This window comes from Chionomys nivalis, chromosome 10 (assembly GCF_950005125.1).
Source record: "Chionomys nivalis chromosome 10, mChiNiv1.1, whole genome shotgun sequence".
Taxonomy (NCBI): Eukaryota; Metazoa; Chordata; class Mammalia; order Rodentia; family Cricetidae; genus Chionomys; species Chionomys nivalis.
This window is the reverse complement of record NC_080095.1, coordinates 19,194,943-19,216,865: the sequence shown is the minus strand read 5'-3', so window position 1 is coordinate 19,216,865 and position 21,923 is coordinate 19,194,943. Positions and strand designations below refer to the sequence as shown.

The 21,923-nt window shown below is 47.6% G+C and overlaps 1 protein-coding gene across 4 annotated transcripts in view; it reads left to right on the top strand.

The window, feature by feature from the left end:
* The window catches only part of Eml1 (EMAP like 1), a 157,937-nt gene that overhangs the window by 80,426 nt on the left and 55,588 nt on the right, over positions 1-21,923 (top strand). For all 4 annotated transcript variants that reach the window (XM_057782213.1, XM_057782215.1, XM_057782212.1 and 1 more), the window contains 2 exons: positions 6,232-6,414; positions 13,945-14,077. In XM_057782213.1, coding sequence (XP_057638196.1) covers positions 6,232-6,414; positions 13,945-14,077 — 316 coding nt within the window. The remainder of the gene's footprint in view (positions 1-6,231; positions 6,415-13,944; positions 14,078-21,923) is intronic.

Below are 21,923 nucleotides of genomic sequence, written 5' to 3'. Positions count from 1 at the left end.
TATTTTTGTCTTCATGTCTTTGGGCCCCACTTAGGGCTGCTGAAGCCCCTCTAGCCCTCTTCTTTTCCTGCATCCCTTTCTTTGGCCCACTCTGCCTCACCAGACATGCTGGCTGTCACCAATCCAATCCATCTGTGTTTTCTGGATCATCACTGGTGTCAGTGTGGTGACAAGTGACAGGAGCTTCCTTGGAGCTTTGCCTCCTGGAAACAGATCAAGGTCCCTTTTCTATCTAGTTGAGACTCCTCTCCTAATCCTGGTACACCCTTGGGTGCAGGCATAGGGCTGGGGAGACTGGTTCACAATACACAACTAGTTTCGTTTTATGATAACTTGATTTTTTTTTCCTGTAAAACCCACCTTTAAGAGACTCTGGTGCCAGTAGATAAGCTGGTCTTCCTATGCTTATGCCAGTTCCTGGCCCATGCCAGTTCCTGGCCCCAGAGGCAGTCACTCCTTCTGCGGAGCATCGTGCGGCAGGAGGGCGGGAGGATGGACAGTTTGCACTCTGGGTTAGATCTTCCAAGGGACCGGAGGCAATGTACCTCCTTCTGGGAACCTGACCCTGTATGCCGGACAGAATTTGACCAAGACACCTCACAGCCACAACCTGGCTCTTGTGTTCTTTGTAGAAACAGATGCCCCAGTGTGTGTGTGCGCACAGATCATGGGCTCCATGAGTACTGGGGGTGTGTTGTGCCGTTTGATCCTGTTACACAGGCATGTCATGTGCCAGGGAGTGCTGAACCCACTCTGGGTTTGGGGTAAACCGCGGGGAAGAAACAGCCATGGTACCTACTTTCTGGTGGGATAAACAGTGGGCATTGTGACGAACTCATGTTCTAAAGAAACAAAGACAGTATCTGCAGGGATAAGGCCCCGAGCTTTACCATCACTAATGGAATTCTTGCTACTACAAGAGAGCCCTGGGTAGCCATTTGACAGGGTATCACTGGTACCCGCTACTCACACAGGGCTGTTTTAGGCTGACAGCCACACAGACCTGGTTTACTGCTCAAGTTTACATTAAACAAGGTGAATTCTTACGACCAGAAGGTGGCCTCGGCATGGAGCTGAATGGTAGAGGCAGCTGACCATGCTCTGTTGGCCGGCCAGCTCTCCATTTAAGGTGTGCTTATGTGGAAGGGGCAAGGTGGATGGTGTGGTGTATGCACACCTCAGGGAGGCTGGCACTCTTTCCCGGGAATCAGAGCCCCTCCCAGAGGGCAAACATGTCCCTGTGGCTCCTGAATAGGAGCACTGTTGCTCCTGGGCCATCGTGAGTGGGTCCTTTCTTTGTTCAGTCTAGTGACACCATCGACACATAAATGGTAGGAACCATCCTCCATGGGCTCCGGAGACTATACTATGTCTGTTTCAAGGAAGATTCCTTCGTGACCCTTGCACAACCCCTGAAGACAGAGGAGCATCCTCCGCAGGTGTCTGGAGTACCGCCTGGCAGCGTCCTCCTCTCCTGTGTGCCTCCTGCCGTCTCTAGCTCTGTCTCCCTGACATACAGCCACCACAGGTTCCACCTGTGCCCCCTGTGCAGCCTGTTCTGGAAGCTGCAGGCACATGTTGAAATAGCTGTAGACTTACCCTTTGATTCACCACCTCTCAGCGGTCACTGTCCTTGCTACCTGATGCCCAGGGTCTTCATCACCACTGTCTGACACACTTGGCGTCTTCCTTCTGTTTGTTTTTGTTTATTTTAAGGAAGGGTCTCACTATGTAGCCCTGGCTCTCCCAGAACTCACTACGTAGGCCAGGCTGACCTCAAACTCACAGAGACCTATCTGCCTGCCTCTGCCTCTGCTGGGACTAAAGACATGTGCCCTTCTGCCTGGCTTCAAGTGGCCCATTGTCTGATAGTGGCCTAAGAGAGAGCTTCTACAAGAAGGACTTAGATTTCTCTGTCTTAAAGTTATTCTGCCAGCCAAGTCCGTGCAGTAACACGCAGCTGAGGCACTACCAGTGCCCAGGTGCTTTAGGAAGCCTCATGTTAGACATCCAGGGAGCTGGCTCTGACCCTGGGGATGGATTTTCAACTGTTTAAACTACTTTTCTGATTTCATGTCAGCAGTTATGAGACAGGCTTTCACAGGCAAGGGCCTATCATCTGAAACCAATCCTAACTATTAGGTCAAGAAGACAGTTTCATAGGTAACATAATACTTCAAACAGAAAATACCAAAAGGCAGAGGCAGGTGGATCTCTGTGAGTTCAAGTCTAGCCTGCTCTACATAGGGAGTGCCAGACCAGCCAGGGCTTCGTGGTTTAAAGGGCTTCAATCTTCTTCCCCGTCTCTCTCATCCCCGTTGCTTCAGTACCACTGTACTGAGGACCACTTCCTCAGCCTCCCTGATGCTGAGACCCTTTCACACAGTTCCTCATGTTGTGGTGACCCCAGCCATAAAATTATCTTTGCTGTTACTTCATAACTGTAATTTTCCTACTGTTATGAATTGTAGTGTAAATATCCGATATGCAATTCCCCCCCCCCCCCGACTGTGACCCACAGGTTGAGAACCCCGGCCTTAGCGGCTGACTGTGCATTTGTCATACCACCCCCTCCACCCCACAGCAGCTCCAGCACACTAAGGTTGGCTTCCAAGCATCTGACGCTGCAGTCTCAGGAGAACTCCTCTAGCTTGACAACAACAGTTAGGCAAAAGGACGTGCGAACACGGGTCAATACAAAAGAGCTAATAAACTGACCAAGCTGCTCCAGTGCAGCTCTGTGTGTATGACGCCCTCAGTTTCCCCTTTGGTTTTCAATGGTGTGAATGCATTAAAACTCAAGTCACCGTGTCACGGCTTTCAAACCCTGTTCTTCCCTCATCCGCATCCGGGCCCTGCTTTCTCCGGTCCGCCTGTTGCTGCTTTGGTGAGTCTATCTGTGGTCAGGAGTCTTCCTCTGGGTCTGGAGGGAGAGGGGGACTGGGCGGGGATGTTCTTAGCCCTCAGTGAGTCCTTGTCTTGCGTCCCCCCACCCCAAGTGCTACATGGGAGGGGTGACATCAGTCCTGAGGCTGTCACTGAGCTGGGAGCAGAAGTGGTGTCTTCAGTCTGGGTGACCTCACCAGCTAGTCACCGCAGTTTGCAGATTTACTTCCGGCTTTACAGCTTGTCACCAGGAGTGCCGAAGGTCAGGCTTTGTTTTTTGAGATAATGGTAGCAGCAGTGAGCTACCTGTCTAGAGTGTTCCCAATCTGAAAATTCAAGGTATAAAATGCTCTGAAATCAGAAGCTTTAGAGAATCAGCTTGCTGCATTTTAGATTTTAGATAGTTCCCGTGCTCGCTCAATAAAACACAAGCCTGGAAAAGTTCAACACTGGAAACACTCCGTTTCAGATAAGGGGCACATCACCCATGTGTGAATACACACTATCACCGCGTGAGCATCTCCAGGCCATTCATGTGTTAATATTGGCTGTTCTGTGCACATTAACATTTGTCCTCATGAGATCAGCGTGGAGAACTGGGCCTGGAGTGGTCAGGTTACTTGCCAGGGTCCAGTAGTTAATGATGAAGATCAGGAATCCTGATGCGCATGCCCCTGTGCCCACCAGTGCTTTGTCTACCATACCCTGTTCCCTCTACAACCCCAGGATCCCCCCTCCTCATAGGTAACATTCCACAGCAATGCTAGGATGTGTTATGTGTGGCCCTGAGAATGTCTGCTCTTGACTGAGCCTTGCAGAAAAGCTACCTGCTCAGACCTCTATGGTGCCTCACCACCATGGGCACAGTGTCCCACTTTGTGGTGTGGCTATCTAGAGACAGTCACTCTACACTGGAAGAGACATCCTCAGGGGCCCAGTGACAGCCCCGTGCTGGGTAAGCAGAGCCCAGGCCACCCAAGTAAGCAGGTGACCCATCCAGTGAGTTCCAGTCTCAAATGGAAGTCTCAAGAACCTGAGGCAGGCTGGGGGTTAGTTCAGTTGGTAGAGTGTTTGCCCAGCACTCACAAAGCCCTGAGTTTGGTCCCCACCATTGCATAAACCGTATGTGATAACTACATCTGTAATCCAAGCACTTGGGAGGTGGAATCAAGAGGATCAGTTTAAAGTCATACTTGGATGCATAGCAAGTTCAAGGCCAGCCTAGACTACATAAAACCCTCTCACCAAGGCAGATAAACCCCAACCCAAGGAATGAAAGTGTAGAGAAAGCTTGTTTTTTTTTTTTTTTACAATGTACCCTCTAATGCTATAAGAAAAATGATTTACCGATGTGAAAACTTTGAAGTCACTAAGATATAAATGTTTAAAAACCTTTTTAAAAAGATTGATTTTATGTATCAGTGCCTACATGATATATGTGCATCATTGTGTAGCAGTGCCTACAGCAGCCAGAAGAGGGCGTCAGATCCCCTGAAACTGAGTTACAGGTGTTTGTGAACCACCACGTGGGTCCTGGGAACTGAACTCAGGTCCTCTGTAAGAGCAGCCTGTGCTCCTAACTGCTGAGCCATCTCTTCAGTTTCTTGTTACAGACTCTGTTTCAATGACTTCCCTGGATAAATTGCGCTGGATGTACTGGATCTAAAATTACTTTAAAACAGATAACTTGTGTCGGTTTATTGTGTGCCCCATTCCTAGTCCAACACAGTCTTCCTTGACAGAAGTGAGAGAAAGCTCTCCTTCTCCAGCTGTGGCATTCGGTGACGTGTTCAACTGTCAGCAACGGTCTGTGTGGGTCAGAGCAGGCTCTGTTGTCCCCCATCTAATCTGCTTCCCCAGCTGTATTGGGGGAAAGCCATCAGACTTGAGGGCCGCCTGCCAAGCCGTCTCCCCGGCCGTGCTCTTGAGAGTCTTTACCTGCAGAAATGGAAGCAAGCAAACCTTCACAGTGGAGCAGGATCCAAAAAGCCCAAGGGTTGTCTGTGGTGAGGTCAGAGTATGCAGTGGGGCAGAACCACTCACCTCGTATCCAGGACACAAAAAAGAAAGAGACTGGGGAAAGGAGTAGAGGAGATGGAGACCCCATAATCCCATAATCCTTTGCAGAGGCATGTGTCCAAGAACTTTAGAACCCCTGCTAGGCCCCAACCCCAAAAGTTTGCAGCACAGCCACCTACCACCTGGGCCTTGAGAGAAAACATCCTAACTATAATGGTGCTGGAGGCTTAGAGTCTACAGGGGTGGAGTGAAGGCATGGCAGTTAGTGTCTGGAGCAGCAGCTGAGAGCTCACATCTTGATCCACAAGAAAGAGAGCACGCTGGCAATGACGTTAAGCTTTTGAAACCTCAAGCTCCACCCACAGTGACACTTCCAACATGATCACCCCACCTAATTTTTCCCAAACAGTTCTACCAACTAGGGACCGAGTATTCAAACCTCCGAGCCTGTAGGGGCCACTCTCATTCACACCACCATGGGGAAGGCAGATTGGGGGGAACACAGTCAGTGAGGAGGACGATTCTAAAAACCGAGGTGGGAGAGCGAGGAAGGTCCTGTGGAGCCCTGTGGAGTGGCCAGGAGTTGTGACTCTGTGACTCTGATGACCATGGTTGTTACATAAAGGCTTGCTTACCAGACAGATTTGACCACTCGATGCTTTATCCTTCAAAGAGTAGAAGCACATTTCTCAGCTAATTCAGGAGTGGTACTGTGCACCTGAACCCCTGAGGGCTGTGTCTGAATCTCACGGAGCTGTCCTATGGGTGCTGACATCCTCACCTTGGTCTGGGTGCTTTTCCATCAGCACAGCTAGGACTGTGTGGCCATGGTTTGGTGGGGGATCGTCGGGATGCAAGGATTCAGATAGACTTCTGTTGGTTTCAAGAGGCAGAGTGACTACAGGCTTAGCAGACCCATGAGCAGTGTGGTCCTCCATCCACAGACTGCCTGTCAGCCAGCACTGTTGAGAAAGGCTAAGTAAGCAGAGGGGATTCTGCGCTGTTGAGAACTTGAAGTAAACAGTCTGAAGTTACTCAGGTCCCCGAGGTTCTCTGATACCACTGAGTGAGCAAACACACTGGCTTGCATGTAGAAAAATAGAATGCACTTTAGACCTCAGTTAAACGTGGCTAGCACATGAAGAGTGAGATGCCAGTAGTGGAATGAAGATCGGAAATTCCGTAAAGTAAACCATCTCTTGTGATTCTGCCAACAAGCCTTTATCTCAGATTGGTAGATTGTATCACGCTCGAACAGCGTTCTGGTGTGTGTACAGATCCGATTGTCATGGGGCATATCTCACCCGACACTTCTCTCTGGTCTAGATGACAGCGCATCCGCTGCCAGCAGCATGGAGGTATCAGACCGAATCGCCTCTCTGGAGCAACGAGTCCAGATGCAGGAGGATGACATCCAGTTGCTCAAGTCAGCGCTGGCTGACGTGGTTCGGAGGCTGAACATCACAGAGGAGCAACAAGCTGTGCTTAACAGAAAAGGACCTACCAAAGGTGGGCGTGGTGCAGACCCACAGCAGGGTGGGCACGGCATGGAATCCACAGCAGGGTGGGCACAGTGTGGCGTCCACAGCGGGGGGGTGGGCGTAGTGCAACATCCATAGTAGGGTGGGCGCATACAGCTTCCATAGTGAGGTGGTCGTAGTGCAACATCCACAGCGGAGTGGGCGTGGCGCAGCATCCACAGAGGGGTGGGCTTGGTGCAGCATCCACAGAGGGGTGGGCGTGGCACAGCATCCACAGAGGGGTGGGCATGGTGCAACATCCACAGAGGGTTGGGCGTGGTGCAGAATCCACAGCAGGGTGGGTGTGGTGTGGCATCCACAGTCGGGCGGGTGTGGGTGGGCTTGGCGCAGCATCCACAGAGGGGTGGGCGTGTTATGGCATCCACAGAGGGGTGGGCGTGGTACAGCATCCACAGCAGGGTGGGCATGGTGCAGAATCCACAGCAGGGTGGATGTGGTGTGGCATCCACAGTCGGGTGGGTGTGGGTGGGCGTGGCGCAGCATCCACAGGGGGTGGGCGTGGTACGGCATCCACAGCAGCATTAAAGATCCTCACTCGTACACAGGTGCTTTTCTCCAAAACTGATCCCAAATCAAAATGTCCTTAGCCCTGCTCCACTAAACTAATCTCACAAAGTGTGACAGTGTTTGTTGGTATGTTGTTGGCGATTTGTCCAGCGTGATGCTGAGGTTCACATTTGTAGATAATCCTTAAATACTCTTTGAGTCAAGGACTGGACCGTCCTGATGGTCTGAGAACAGTTAGGATTACCTGGATAGAGAGAGCTGACCTAGAGTGCTTCAGTCCCTGCTGGGGTTCCATCCAGAAACCTAGAGGGGTCTGTCTCATCTGCTCGTGCATCCTCAGCTTACTCTGAAGCACAATAAACCACTCATGTGTACATGGCAGCCCCTTGGCCAGTCTGGGTGGAGACCCCTTTAGAAAACTGAGTCCAGAAGGCAGTCTGCTCAGCTTCTTTCAGGGTGCGCCTTTGGCAGCTCTTGAGACTCCTCTGCTACCTATGGGGACGCAACCTGTAACAGAGGTCTGTATCAGTGGGTTTCTGCTCAATTCAAGCCATTCTTTTATGCCCCTCCCAGGATATGGCCTACAAAAGCAGCGCTTATGTTAAGCAGCTTTGTAGTGACCTTGCCTCCAAATTTCAGAATCAAAAGATGTCATAAAGCCCCTCACCACATGCAGGTGTAGATGGGTTTGTCTTTGGGCCACCAGCTCACAGAAAACGACACAGAGAGTTATTAATTATGAAAGCAGTGCCTTCACTTAGGCTTGTCCCACTAGCTCTTACTCTTAAATTAACCCATTTCTATTCACCTTTGTGTTTCATGTGACTCATGGCTTTTACCTCTCCTCCTGCATGTCTTGCCCCCTCTGCGTCCGGCTGGTGACTCCACCTGTCTTCTTCCCCAAGACCTCTTTGTCCCCAGAAGTGCTGCCTAACCTCTTCGTACCTAGCTAATGGCCATTCAGCCTTTTATTAAACCAAACACAGTGACACATCCTCCCAGAGTGTAAAGGGATACTCTGCAACAGGCATGTGTAGCAGTGTCCTGATGTTTACATCTGACCACAGTGGCTCACCTGTTGCCAGAGTTGATTTTCTGTGTGGCTGCCCCATCCAGGCTGTTGAGTTTCCTCTGGTTAAAACACACTGAGGTTGTAGTGTGTTAATGTCCCTTTAAACGTGCCTCTCTTGGCTGGGTGTGGTGATACTCATTTTTAATCTCAGCATCCAGGAAGCAGAGGCAGGGGGATCTCTGATTTCCAAGACAGGCCGGACTACATAAAGAGACAACTGTTTCAGAAAACAAAACAAAGCAAAACAAAATGAAAACAAGCCAACAAACAAAAAAGCCTTTCTTAAACCATGGAGGTAGCTCTGTCAATAAAGTGCTTGCCATACACACATGAAGACCAGAGGGTGGTCCCCACTGGATGAGGTGACCTGAGTTTATAGGGAAGCAGCAGGAGATGGGTCCCTGGGTTTCACTGGCTGGCCTAGCCTACTGGGCAAGCCTTGGAGCAGTGAGAGATCTTGTGTCAAAAAGCAAGGTTCTCTGTCTCTCTCTCTGTCTCTCTCTCTGTCTCTCTCTCTGCCTCTCTCTCTGTCTCTGTCTCTCTCTGTCTCTCTCTCTCTCTCTCTTTGTCTGTCTCTCTCTCTCCTTGTTGACTCCAGGCTTGGATTGCCACTGGAGTTGGGAGCGCACTGTCTAACACAAGAAGACAAGAAGAGAGATCTTCTTGGTCTCTCTCAAGCCATGTCTTCTCCAGTCCTCTGCTGCATTTCCACCCCTTGGCAAGGGCCTGTTCTTTGTCTTTCGTGGTGCTGACGGGCCAGATCCACTTCAGAGGCACGTGCTGCCCTCAGCTCTGTATTCTAAATAATCCTTTCCAGTGAGCTTTGCTCCTAAGTTGCAAAGCAGTTGGGGTATTTCAGACCAGAAACTCGGTCATTTTAGATTCTCCGTGGCCTACTCATCTGCCCACAAATAGACCTGATGACGACTGTGTCCCAATGGCCTTAAATGAAGCTTTGGGTTTCTAACATTCCTGATTTTTGAAGAGTAGGGGAAATAATAGACAGGGTTTGCCTAGGGCTTTTATTTTACTTGATGATGAATGGTATTTGATCGCTTACAAAGCCTGCAAGAAATGACGTTTTCATGGTTTTTGACGCCCCAGTGTGCATGGCTTTCACTAGTGGAAGTGCATCGTCAGTTTGAAAACTGGGAAGTCACAGTGAGAAGCCAGAGGAAGTCGGGAAATAGGGAGACGTGTATTGTGAGGGGTGCAGTGGCCCCTATACTATGTCACTTTGGGGGTGAAGCTACTAGGTGTCTGAAACTCTGGGGGCTGAATCTCACAGAGCTGTGATGTGGGGTCCTGGACTATAGGAGAGGAGAGAAGGAACACTAGCACACACACACACACACACACACACACACACACACACGTTACTCTCTCCCTGTCCTTGACTGTGGCTGTGGTGTGACCAACTGCTTCAAGTTCCTGCCTCGATGCCCCTGCTACGGTTGAACAATAGCCCGGAACTGTGAGCTAAAATAATTCCCTTCTCCATAAATTGCTTTTTGTTGGGGTGCTTTATCAAATCATTAGAAATGAAGCCAGGATGTCAGCCACCTCCCCTCCTGTGTGCTGTGCCCTGTGCTAGGGACCTTCACTTCCTGTTCCTAACCCTCCAAGCATTGAATCCGTGGCTACGGAAGCCATCTGTATCAGGTTCCCTCCTCGTGTGGGCCTGGTGGCAGGTGTAACCTCTCAGAAGCTAGCTGTTGATGGAGAAGGCTGCTCAGTGGGCAGCCGGCAGCACGCGGCAGCACGCGGCACTCAGCCTGATGACAGCTGGCTCTGATCTTCTGGGTCCTTCCCCGCCAGCTTCTGCTGGAGTTACCTCACAAGCTCCTTCTGCCTTCACCTCCCCTCTAGGATTGAGAGATGGGAAAGGAAAGTAAAAGATCAGAATATTCATACCTTTGTCTGATTCCCTGAGGACCGCTAAGGGAGCCTAGCACCGTCCCTGCACCCTGGCGTGGCTGTGTCCTCAGGGGCCTCTGCTTTTTTTCCCCCCAGGCTCTCGTAACTGCTCCCTCCCTCAGCCCTTCAGAGAGGGCTCGAGTGGTGACAGTGTGTTTCTGTTACCCCAAGGGGCACAGCATTTAGCCTGGATTTGGGGCCTGAGTGTAGAGTCTATTCTATTAAAGCATACTGATAGAACGTGGGTCTGTGTGTCTAGCCGACCCCTCCTCCATGACTCTAGGAAGTGAGTAGCTCACCTGAAGCCACAATGTCAACCAAATACTGCCTTTTAAAAATCTGCTGGTTCCTTGTATTAGTCGGGGTTCTGTAAGGGAATGGAACTGATGGAATGAATATATTTATGGGGAATTGATTAAAGTGGCCTACATGCTGTGGTCCAGGTAGTCCAAAATGGCTGTCTACCAATAGAAAGCCCAAAGAATCCAGGAGTTGGTTGGTCCACAAGGCTGGATGTCTCAGTATATACTGGAATCCCAAAAGAAGTAGGCTCCAATGCCAGTGAGGAGTGGACTTGCCAGTAAGAGCAAGCAGACAAAGAGAACAAGCTTTCTTCTCCCATGTCCTTATATAGGCTGCCAGCAGAAGGTGTGGTCTGAATTAAAGGTATGTCTTTCCACCTCAAATCATCCAAATTAAAAATGGGTGTTCCCTCAACCAGGTGTGGCTGCACATACCTTTAATCCCAGCACTCTGGAGGCAGAGGCCGGTGGATCTCTGGGTTCGAGTCCAATCTGTCCTACAGAGTGAATTCCAGGACAGCCAGGGATACACAGAAAAATCTTGTCTTGAAATAAAATCAAAGCAAGAACAGCAACAAAATTAGTGGGTCTTCTCACTTCAAATGATTTAGTTTTAAAAAAAATCCCTCACAGGTGTACCCCACTGCTTGGGTTGTAGTTAATTCCAGATGTCAGGTTGACAGTCAAGAATAGCCATCGCACACTTGACGGGAATCCCAGAGAAGCGTGTGACAGAGTGGCTAAAGATAAGAGGACACTCAAGGTTGACAGTGCCATAGCCAGCTGTTCTTGGTATGGTCCCCAGAGCTGTAGAACATTGCCTGAGATGAGGGGGCAGGGTGATAGATTCTCAGACCCCTCCCCTTCTTCCTGATTTAGGACACTGGAGCAGGCACGCCCTCCAGGTGGTCACACTTGAAGCTGCTTAGGTAACATTGTATCCACAATCAGGAAGCAGAGAGCGATGGACACAAGCCACTACCAAGCCCAGTTTCTCTGGTGTTACACAGTTCAGGATCCCAGCCAGGGAATGGTGCCATCCACAGTGGTCAGTCTTCCCTTCTAAGGAACATAACCAAGAAAGCCCCCAATAGCATGCCCAGAACCCATGAGTCTAGGTCCCATCAGGTTCACAGTTGACACTAACAGTCACAGCGCTCAGACTTCAGACCCGTGGGTGCGGCAGGCATTTAATTTCTTTTCATCACTGAGGCACAATCTGCTGTTGAATGGACCAGCTTGTTTATCTGTTTACCTATGGAAGGCCATCTTGGTTCCTTCTAGCTCTTGACAATTGTGATTAAGGCTGCTATAAACATTTACATGCAGGTCTGTGGAGACAGACGTTTTCAGACAATTAGGTAAATACTTGGTGTCAGAATGATTACTAGATCATATGGTAAGGTTATATTTAGCTTTATAAGAAACTGCCAAACTGTATTCCAAAGTAGCTGTGCCATTTTTCACTCCCCTCATCAATGAATGTTGGTTCTGTGGCTCCCAGCCTCGCCAGCAACTGTTGTTTTGTTTTGGTTTTGGGATTTCAGCCACTCCAATAGATGTATACAGCTATTTCATTATTGTTTTGATTTGCATTCCCTAACACGTTCCCTAATGTTAACTGTCTTTGCATATGTTCATTTGGCACCTGAAGGTAGTTAGTGTGGTGTCTTTTCTGATCTTTTGTCTATTTTGTTTTTAAATTGGGCCTTTTTGGTTTTTTTAATGTTGAATTTTCAGAGTTCTTATTATACTCTCTACGAGTCCTTTATCAGACACGCAATTTAAAAATATTTTCTTCCAACCTTTAATTTGTGTTTCTATCCTCTTTAAATTTCTTTGGCAAACTTGTAAAGTTCTTAATGAGGTCCACTTTGTCAAGTTCCCCCATGAGTCAGGCTTTTGATGCTTATATTGTTTAGTTTAATTATTTTTAAAACTTTGTGTGTAAGAGTTTTTGTCTTTGTGTGTGTATAAGTGCCACATATATGCCTGGTGTCCAAGGAAATCAGAAGAAGGTATTAAATCCCCTGGAACTGGAGTTATGGATGGTTGTGAGCTACCATGTATATGTGGGGAAACAACAAGTGATCTTATTTTCTGAGCCATCTCGCCAGTCCCTGTGATGGTTAGTTTTAACTGTCAGCTTACCATAACTTAGAATTACCTGAGAAGAGTGTCTCAGTTGAGGCACTGCCTGCATCAGTTTGGCCCATGGCCATGTCTTGATTTTTAATTGATGCAGGAAAACTTAGTCCATTGGGCACCACCATCTCCTGGGCAGGGGATCCTGAACAGTATAAGAGGGTAAAGCTGAGAGAGGTGCAGAAGCCAGTGTGGCTCTGTTCTTTCCTCCTTGCCCTTCACTGTGGATGTACCACGACTAGCTCCTTGAGTCCTACCTTGACTTCCTCTGAGTGATGGACAGTAGCCTGGAACTGTAAACCAATTCAACTTTTTCCTCCTCTCTGTTGCCTTTGTCAGAGTATATGTGTTGTTGTTTTGTTTTTGTTTTTCGAGACAAGGTTTCTCTTTGGCTTTGGAGCCTGTCCTGGAACTAGCTCTTGTAGATCAGGTTGGCCTCGAACTCAGAGATCCTCCTGCCTCTGCCTCCCGAGTGCTGGGATTAAAGGCGTGCGCCACCACCGCCCGGTAACAGTATTGTTTCTTAAACAGCAGCCGCAACATCACTAGGTTAGGGATATAGCTTGGTTGTCGAGTTCTTATGTAGCGTACAGGAATCTCTGGGTTTGATCCCCATCTCAGCTGGATACGATGGTGCACATCTGTAATCTAAGTGCTTGGGAGGCAGGGAGACTAGGAAATGGAGGGGAGCAGGACAAGGAGAAGAAAATGGGAGGAAGAGGAGGAGAAGGAACAGGAGGAGGAGCAGCAGAAGGAGACTTGGGAGGATGAAGAGTAGGAGGAAGATCGGGGAGGAGGAGCAGCAGGAGGAGGAGCAGCAGGAGAAGGAGCAGAAGGAGGAGGAGTGGGAGGAGCAGCAGGCAGAAGAGCATCAAGAGGAGATCACTTAGTCTCTATAGATATTTGGTTTTGTGCTTCCTGTTGCTTGTGAGTTTGTCTGTGTAGGCTGAGAGGATGCTGTTTGGAATCACTGTTAAATCGCCGTTGCTGAAAACGTCCACTGACTTGCCTTCATACTGGTGCCACTGCTGTTAGCTTTTAGAATTGAAATCATCTTCTGTGCAGCTTGGGCTCCATGCAGCTCGGGTTCTGTACAGCTCAGGTTCTGTGCAATTGCAGTTCTTTGCATCTCAAGTCTATGTAGCTCAGGTTCTGTACAGCTCAGGTTCTGTGCAGCTCTGGTTCTGTGAAGCTCTGATTCTATACAGCTCTGGTTCTGTACAGCTCAGGTTCCATGCAGCTCGGGTTCTGTGCAACTTGAATTCTGTACAGCCCAGGTTCTATGCAATTGTAGTTCTTTACATCTCAGGTCTGCATAGCTCAGGTTCTGTGCAGCTCTGATTCTGTCTGTATAGCTCGGGTTCTGTGCAGCTTAGGTTCTGTGCAGCTCGGGTTCTGTACTGCTTGGGTTCTGTGCAAATCTGGTTTTGTACAGCTTGGGTTCTGTGCAACTATGATTCTTTGCATCTCGGGTTCTGTGGTGTTGTTTGGATTCTGTGAAGTGTTACTGCTGCTATGGGGAAAGTTCTGACTTTATCCTATGCTTATCTTGCAGCAAGACCACTGGGGCAGACCCTGCCATTAAGAACCACCGTCAACAATGGCACGGTGTTACCAAAGAAACCCAGTGCTTCTCTCCCATCCCCCTCGGGGTCCAGGAAAGAAATGGTTGTGCCGGTAACCAAAAGGTAGGCTACGTGAAGGACTCCCCTGACTTCTCAAAGCAGTTCCTTGGGGGTTTAGAAGGAGCACCTCTTTCTCATAAGATGCTTGTGGTCTCATCTGAGCTGAGGCTGTGATGTAGTAACTTAGTGTTCCTCTGCTTTAGAGTTAAGGTATTGCCTGTGAAATCTCAGTGAAACAGTAGCAAGATGTTTGTATTTTTACTTATGATTTTTTATAAAACTAACCCGACAACTGGAGCTCCAACCCACATCCTTACATGCAACATAGCAAAAATTCAGATTGCCATAGCAACCTTTAACTTTTATTGGTAAGATTTGGGTAAACTCAAATCTTTAAATTATACCTAATGCTAAGATTCTGGAAGTCCGTGTTATCTTCAGATAGATCACAGTTCATTTTCAACTTTGGTGACTCTGACTGTCGCATTTCAATGCTGCATCTTATAATCAGCATCAATTCTTTTTTTTAAGATTTTTATTTATTATGTATACAGGGTTCTTCCTGCATGTATCCTGCAATACAGAAGAGGACACCCGATCTTATTACAGATGGTTGTGAACCACCATGTGGTTGCTGGGAATTGAACTCAGGACCTCTGGAAGAGCAGCCAGTGCTCTTTACCTCTGAACCATCTCTCCAGCCCCCTCAGCATTAATTCTTAGACTGCAGAAAATTAAATGTGGGGCTGGAGAGATAGATAGCTCAGAGAAGCATTCCAGAGGTCCTGAGTTTGATTTCTAACAGCCGCATGGTGGTTCACAACCATCTACAATGGGATCTGATGCCCTCTTCTGATATAAAGGTGTACACGCAGATGGAACACTCATACAGAAAATAAATAAATCTTTAAAACAAAGAAAATTAAATGCTCATTCATTTTATAGTATAGCCAGCTTGGAAGAATTCCTGTGAAACTGTCCCTCACAGGCTTGTCATAAGAATGTAGTAGAGGGCTAGGGAAATGGTGCCCAGGCTAAAACATTTTCCATGCAGACAGCAGGAATGAGGACCAGAGTTCAGATCCCCAGAACCCACCAGTGAGCTCTGGGTTCAACTGAGAGACCTGGCCTCAATAAATAAATTGGAGAGCAATCAAGGGAGACTTCTGACTTCAGTCTCATGGCTTCACATGAATGTGCACACACATATAAACACACATGTACAGACATACACACAATACAGCAGAACCTATGGAGTTCACCGAAATGCTAGTGGCCTTGGGGACACTGAGAATCTGGGTATGGGTACTGAGGAGCTTGGAGGACACCTGTGGGCGACATCTGCTGCCTCTGTGACTCAGAGTGGAATCTGGCCACCAGCATACTTGCCATTTTCTCTAGTTTGCTCTTGAGGTCCCGCCTAAGAAGATGGCCATGAACCGCAGCCACACCATCGGGGCCCAGGGCATTGCTTCATGAGATGATGCTTCGTCTCAGCAGAGGCTGGGTGCCTTTGTCCCACTCACCACACTCAAGAAGCTTGCCATTATATGGTGGGTGCCCCTGTGGCCCTGTGTCTACTTTATTCTGACCACAGTAACTGCTCTGTGGAACACTGCTGACTGTCCCCCACCCATCAGGTGAGACACAGAGTAGACTCAGTGAGACACATGGAACATTTTATCTTAGTTTCCTGTTGCTGTGATAAAATGCCCCAGCGTGAGCAACTGAGGAAGAAGGATTGATTTTAGCTCAAAGTTTCTGGTTACGGCCCATCACTTTTGGGAAGACAAGGCAGGACGTAAATCAGCTAGTCACACCCACAGTCAGGAGCAGAGAGGGAATGAGTGCATATGTGCCTGCCAGGGCCCAGCCCATGAAATGGTACTGCTCACATTTAAACAGGATCTTCTAATCTCAGTAAACACGGTTCAGATAATCTCCCATGGGCACACCTACAGACCAGCTCAGCTCAGGCACACCTGCAGACCAGCACAGCACAGGCACACCTGCAGACCAACACGGCCCAGGCACACCTGCAGACCAGATGGCCCAGGCACACCTGCAAGACCAGCACGGCCCAGGCACACCTGCAGACCAGCATGGCCCAGGCACACCTGCAGACCAGCACGGCACAGGCACACCTGCAGACCAGCACGGCCCAGTTACACCTGCAGACCAACACGGCCCAGGCACACCTGCAGACCAGATGGCCCAGGCACACCTGCAGACCAGCACAGCTTAGGCACTCCTCCCCCTGACACACACACACTCTTCTTTATTTTGTTTATGTCACGTTGTCAATTAAAAATGACCATCACGATCACTGAGAGATCCATGGAAGAAGGGTGCCGGTGGGGCCCATGGACAGTGCTCAACTTTTGGGGGGCTCTGCTTTTATTAGGGCCAATGTTGTCATCTGGCTGGCTGTCACAGAGTGTTGATAGAGACTTCAGAGAAAGTAAGAACCAAGAGGACAAATTCCTGATGTCCCTGGTGCTGACGGTTGTTTCCTGGGTGGCAGCTGGGGAGTGTGCTGAGGTTTGGGTCAGTGAGATGAAGAATGAGTGAGTCATTCAGATGGGAGGAGAAGCTGTAAGTAGGCCAAAGGTGACAAGATACAGCCAGTTTCCAGTTTCCGATCAGTTCTGACCGGCCTGGAAGGGATGCGCATCTGCGGCTGTGTTAGTTACGACGTCATCTTTGAAATCTGCGTAGGATTGGACAGAAAGCTCTGCCCGTCGCCAAGCAGGCTCTTCTTGTGTTTCTTCCTGGAGAGTTTCAAGCGTTCATTTTTTTAAAAAATGATTTTCAAAAGAATCGGTTTTGCAGTGCTTTTTAAAACTCTAAAGTGCTACACTTAGCCACAGTTTAGATCTTTTATTTATTTATTTATTTATTAAAGAATTCTGCCTCCTCCCCACCCCCACCTCCCATTTCCCTCCCCCAGTCAAGTCCCCCTCCCTCGTCAGCCCTAAGAGTAATCAGGGTTCCCTGCCCTGTGGGAAGTTCAAAGACCACTCACCTCCATCCCTGTCTAGTAAGAGGAGTATCCAAACTGCCTAGGCTCCCACAAAGCCAGTACGTGCAGTAGGATCAAAAACCCATTGCCATTGTTCTTGAGTTCTCAGTAGTCCTCATTGTCCGCTATGTTCAGCAAGTCCGGTTTTATCCCATGCTTTTTCTGACCCAGACCAGCTGGCCTTGGTGAGTTCCTGATAGAACATCCCCATTGTCTCAGTGTGTGGGTGCACCCCTCGCGGTCCTGAGTTCCTTGCTCGTGCTCTCTCTCCTTCTGCTCCTGATTTGGACCTTGAGATTTCAGTCCGGTGCTCCAATGTGGGTCTTTGTATCTGTCTCCTTTCATCGCCTGATGAAGGTTACTGTTCAGGAGGATGCCTATATGTTTTTCTTTGGGTTCACCTTCTTATTTAGCTTCTCTAGGATCACGAATTCTAGGCTCAATGTCCTTTATTTATGGCTAGAAACCAAATATGAGTGAGTACATCCCATGTTCCTCTTTTTGGGTCTGGCTTACCTCACTCAGGATAGTGTTTTCTATTTCCGTCCATTTGCATGCAAAATTCAAGAAGTCATTGTTTTTTACTGCTGAGGGAGAAGATCTTCACCAACCCTGCAACTGACAAAGGTCTGATCTCCAAAATATATAAAGAACTCAAGAAACTAGACCGTAAAAGGCTAATCAACCCAATTATAAAATGGGGCACTGAGCTGAACAGAGAATTCTCAACAGAAGAATTTCAAATGGCCAAAAAACACTTAAGGTCATGCTCAACTTCCTTAGCGATCAGGGAAATGCAAATCAAGACAACTTTAAGATACCATCTTACACCTGTCAGAATGGCTAAAATAAAAAGCACCAATGATAGCCTTTGCTGGAGAGGTTGTGGAGAAAGGGGTACACTCATCCATTGCTGGTGGGAATGTAAACTTGTGCAACCACTTTGGAAAGCAGTGTGGCGGTTCCTCAGGAAATTCGGGATCAACCTACCTCTGGACCTAGCAATACCACTCTTGGGAATATACCCAAGAGATGCCTTATCATACAACAAAAGTATATGCTCAACTATGTTCATAACAGCATTGTTTGTAATATCCAGAACCTGGAAACAACTGAGATGCCCTTCAATGGAAGAATGGATGAAGAAAGTATGGAATATACACAGTTTATATCTTTTGACTCTTGCTTGGATCATCTGTTTTCAGAACTAATTCAAAATGACTTTTGGAGTTTGACAGTAGCAGGAAGTACTCTGGCTCGCTAGATGTTAAGACCAACAAAATTGACTTTTTTTTTCCTGGAAGTTTCAGAACTTTATGTCTTTTTTTAAAGTTGTAATCAATAAACAACTAACATTAAATTTGCCCTCTTACCCATTTGTGGGTGTAGTTCATCAGGGTAGGAATATTTGGGGTTTTTTTGTTGTTGTTGTTTTTTGTTTTTTTTTTTTTTTTTTGGTTTTTTGAGACAGGGTTTTTCTGTGGCTTTGGAGCCTGTCCTGGAACTAGCTCTGTAGACCAGGCTGGTCTTGAACTCATAGAGATCCTCCTGCCTCTGCCTTCCGAGTGCTGGAATTAAAGGCGTGTGCCACCATCGCCCGGCAGGGTAGGAATATTTGTATGTTGTTGTCTAGTAGATGATTGAAGCCTTCCAACTCAGAAAATATAATCTCTCCACCCATAAACAATAGCTCTGTTCTCTGTCCCCACGGCCCCTGTCACTGCCCCTTTCCCTTGATTCTATGGTTTTAACTACAATAATAATAATAAGAAGAATGTGTGTCTGTGTATGTTTGTGTGTGCATGTGTATATGTGTCTGTGTGTTTGTGTGTATGTATGTGCATGTGTGTTTGTGTGTGTATATGTGCGTGTGTGTGTTTGTGTGCGTCTGTGTATGTTTGTGTGTGCATGTGTGTATGTGTGTGTATGTTTGTGTGTGTAGATATGTGCGTGTGTGTGTTTGTGTGTGTGCTTGTGTGTATGTGTGTACATGTTGTGTATGTGTGCGCGCGCACGTATATACTATCACACACATGCCACAGTGTCCATATAAAGGTCAAGATGACAGCTTGTAGGACTATTTCTCACCTACCATGTCAACCCTGGGGGTAGCACTCCGGTCATCATCTTGGTGGTAGGTGCCATTACCCACAGAGCATCTTGCTGGCCCACTTTGGGATATTTTCCACACTTATATGAGTGGAGCTACATATTTGCCCTTTTGTGACTAGTTTCTTTGCTTAATGTAGTGTCCTCAGGGTCATATCTGCTGTAGTGTATTACAAATTTTGTTTTCAAGGCTGAGCGATATTTCATCAACTCTGTATAGATAGGGTTCATTTTGTTATCCGCCATTCAGTGAGGGATAGGGAATTGCTTCCACGTTTCCGCTACTGTAACAGTGCTGCCGTCAGCACATCTGGGCACAGCTGTCCCTGTGTCATGGCATTTGGTCCTTTGGAAAGTGTGTCCATAGTAGGATTGATGGGCCATGTAAGAATTCTGAGTTAAACTTTTGGGAAATCTTCAGGCAATTTTTCATAAGAACTACATCATTTGACATTCCTGCCAATAGTGCACCAGGGTTGGAATTTTCCCAACTGTCAGCATTTGTTAGTTTCTCTTCTTTTTGCTTGTTTGTTTTAGTTATGTTTAGGAAAGTGTCTCCATCTGTAGCCAAGGCTAGCTCTGAACAGATGACCCTCCTGCCCTGGCCTCCTAGATGAGATTATAGGCATGAACCATGTAAAACAAGAAACCTGGCTTTCTCTTCTTTTGGATGTTGTCATTTCGATGGGTGTTGAGTGATCTCTCAATGTAGTTTTTTTTAAGGTTTATTTATTAAGCATACAATGTACTGCTGGCAAGGAAGGCACCAGGTCTCATTACAGACGGTTGTGAGCCACCATGTGGTTTCTGGGAATCGAACTCGGGACCTCTGGAAGAGCAGCTAGTGCCCTTACCCTCTGAGCCATCTCTCCAGCCCCTCTCAATGTAGTTTTGAATTATATTTCTACCCACCCCACCCCCCCATCTATGCAGCCCTGGTTGGCCCATAGCTCACTATGTAGACCAGGCTGACCTCGAACTGACACTGAGATTCTCCTGGCTCTACCTTCTTAGTGCTGGGATTAAATGTGTGGGTAACTACAGTTGATCTTACAATTTTTAATTATATTTTTATTTTATATTTTATTTATTATTATTTTTATATTTATTTGTGTGAGTGTGCCTGAGCATGGCCTGTTAGTGTAGGTCACAGGGAAACTCGGAGAAGCCGGTTCTCCCTTCCACCATGTAGGTCCCCAGGATGGAACTCTAACCGTCAGGCTTGGAGGCAGATACCTCTACCCACTGAGCCATCTTGTTGGCCCTTGCACCTTAGATCATTTTCTCATATGATTGTAGACCATTTATACATCTCCTTCAAAGAAATCTATCCAGCACCTTTATATATGTACTTATCTTGTCGTATTTGTGCTTCTTGAAATAATATCTTGCTATACAGCCCAGGTTATCCTGATACTTGTGATTCTCCTGCCTCAGCCCCTCCCTGTATTTGAATTGCATTATGGTGTTGTCATGGAGCTGTAGAACTTCCTTACATATTGAATAGTCACCACTTAGGTGTGTGACTTGCAGGTATGTTCTGCCAATTCCCTAGATTGCTCTTCCGTTCTGCTGAGCCTTTGCTTTGACATCAAGAGGTGTTCAGGACGTGCAGATTATGGTCTGATGAGCAGAATATATTTGCTTTTGGTGTCAGCTCAAGAAACTGAATCCCACACTCTAAGACTTCTCCTCTGTATTGTCTTTTAGGGGTACTTAGGTTTTAGGTGTTAATTGTAGGTCATTAGTCACTTCTGTGTTAATTTTTAGACATCCTATAAGGCAAAGCTCCTCCCTCATTCTCCTTATGTGTGTATTTCCAGTTTCCCAGTATTCATTTGTTAGAGAGTCTGTCCTTTGTCTACTGGGGAGTCGTGCTGCCTTTATTAGCAATCTTTTGTCCATTTGTGCAACGGTATATTTCTGGACTCACTATTCTGAACCACTGGTCTCTAAAACTACCTTCGTTGCTAGTGTTTGATGTCTTCATCATTGCGCTTTTTTTTAATATTTATTTATTATGTATACAATATTCTGTCTGTATGCCTGCAGGCCAGAAGAGGGCACCAGACCTCATTACAGATGGTTGTGAGCCACCAAGTGGTTGCTGGGAATTAAACTCAGGACCTTTGGAAGAGCAGGCAATGCTCTTACCCTCTGAGCCATCTCTCCAGCCCCCATCATTGCGCTTTTAAGATCAGGAAATGTGAGCCCTCCATCTTTATTTCCTCCCTCACCCCCACCTTTTGTGCCCCCCCCCCCCCGGAGAGATTTGGTGATGGGATTGGGATTTGAGATTTCGAGTGAGTATTAGGTTATCGATTTCTGCAAATCCTGTGGTCCTAGTTCGCTTCTCTGTTGTTGTAATGAGCACTATGAAGCAACTTGGGAGAGAAAAGGTTTGTTTGGCTTCCAGTCACAGGGCATCATCAAAGGAAGCCAGGGTAGGGGTTTAAGGCAGGAACCTGGAAGCAGGAACTGAGGCAGAGGCCATAGAGGAGTGCTGTTCTTGCTCAGCCTTCTTTCTTATACAGCCCTTTCTTATACAGTGCCCACCTGCACAAGGGGGGCACCGCCCATGATGGGCTGGGCCCTCCCACATCAATCATTAATCAAGAAAATGCCCCTTGTATAGGCATGCCCACTGGCCTGTCTGATGTGTGTCAAGTTGACAAAAACTAACTAGCACAATTGCCTTTGCAGTTTTACTAAGGATTGCACTGAATCCAGAGATTGCTGTGGGTAATCTGGCCTCTGAGTCTTCTGATCTACAAACAT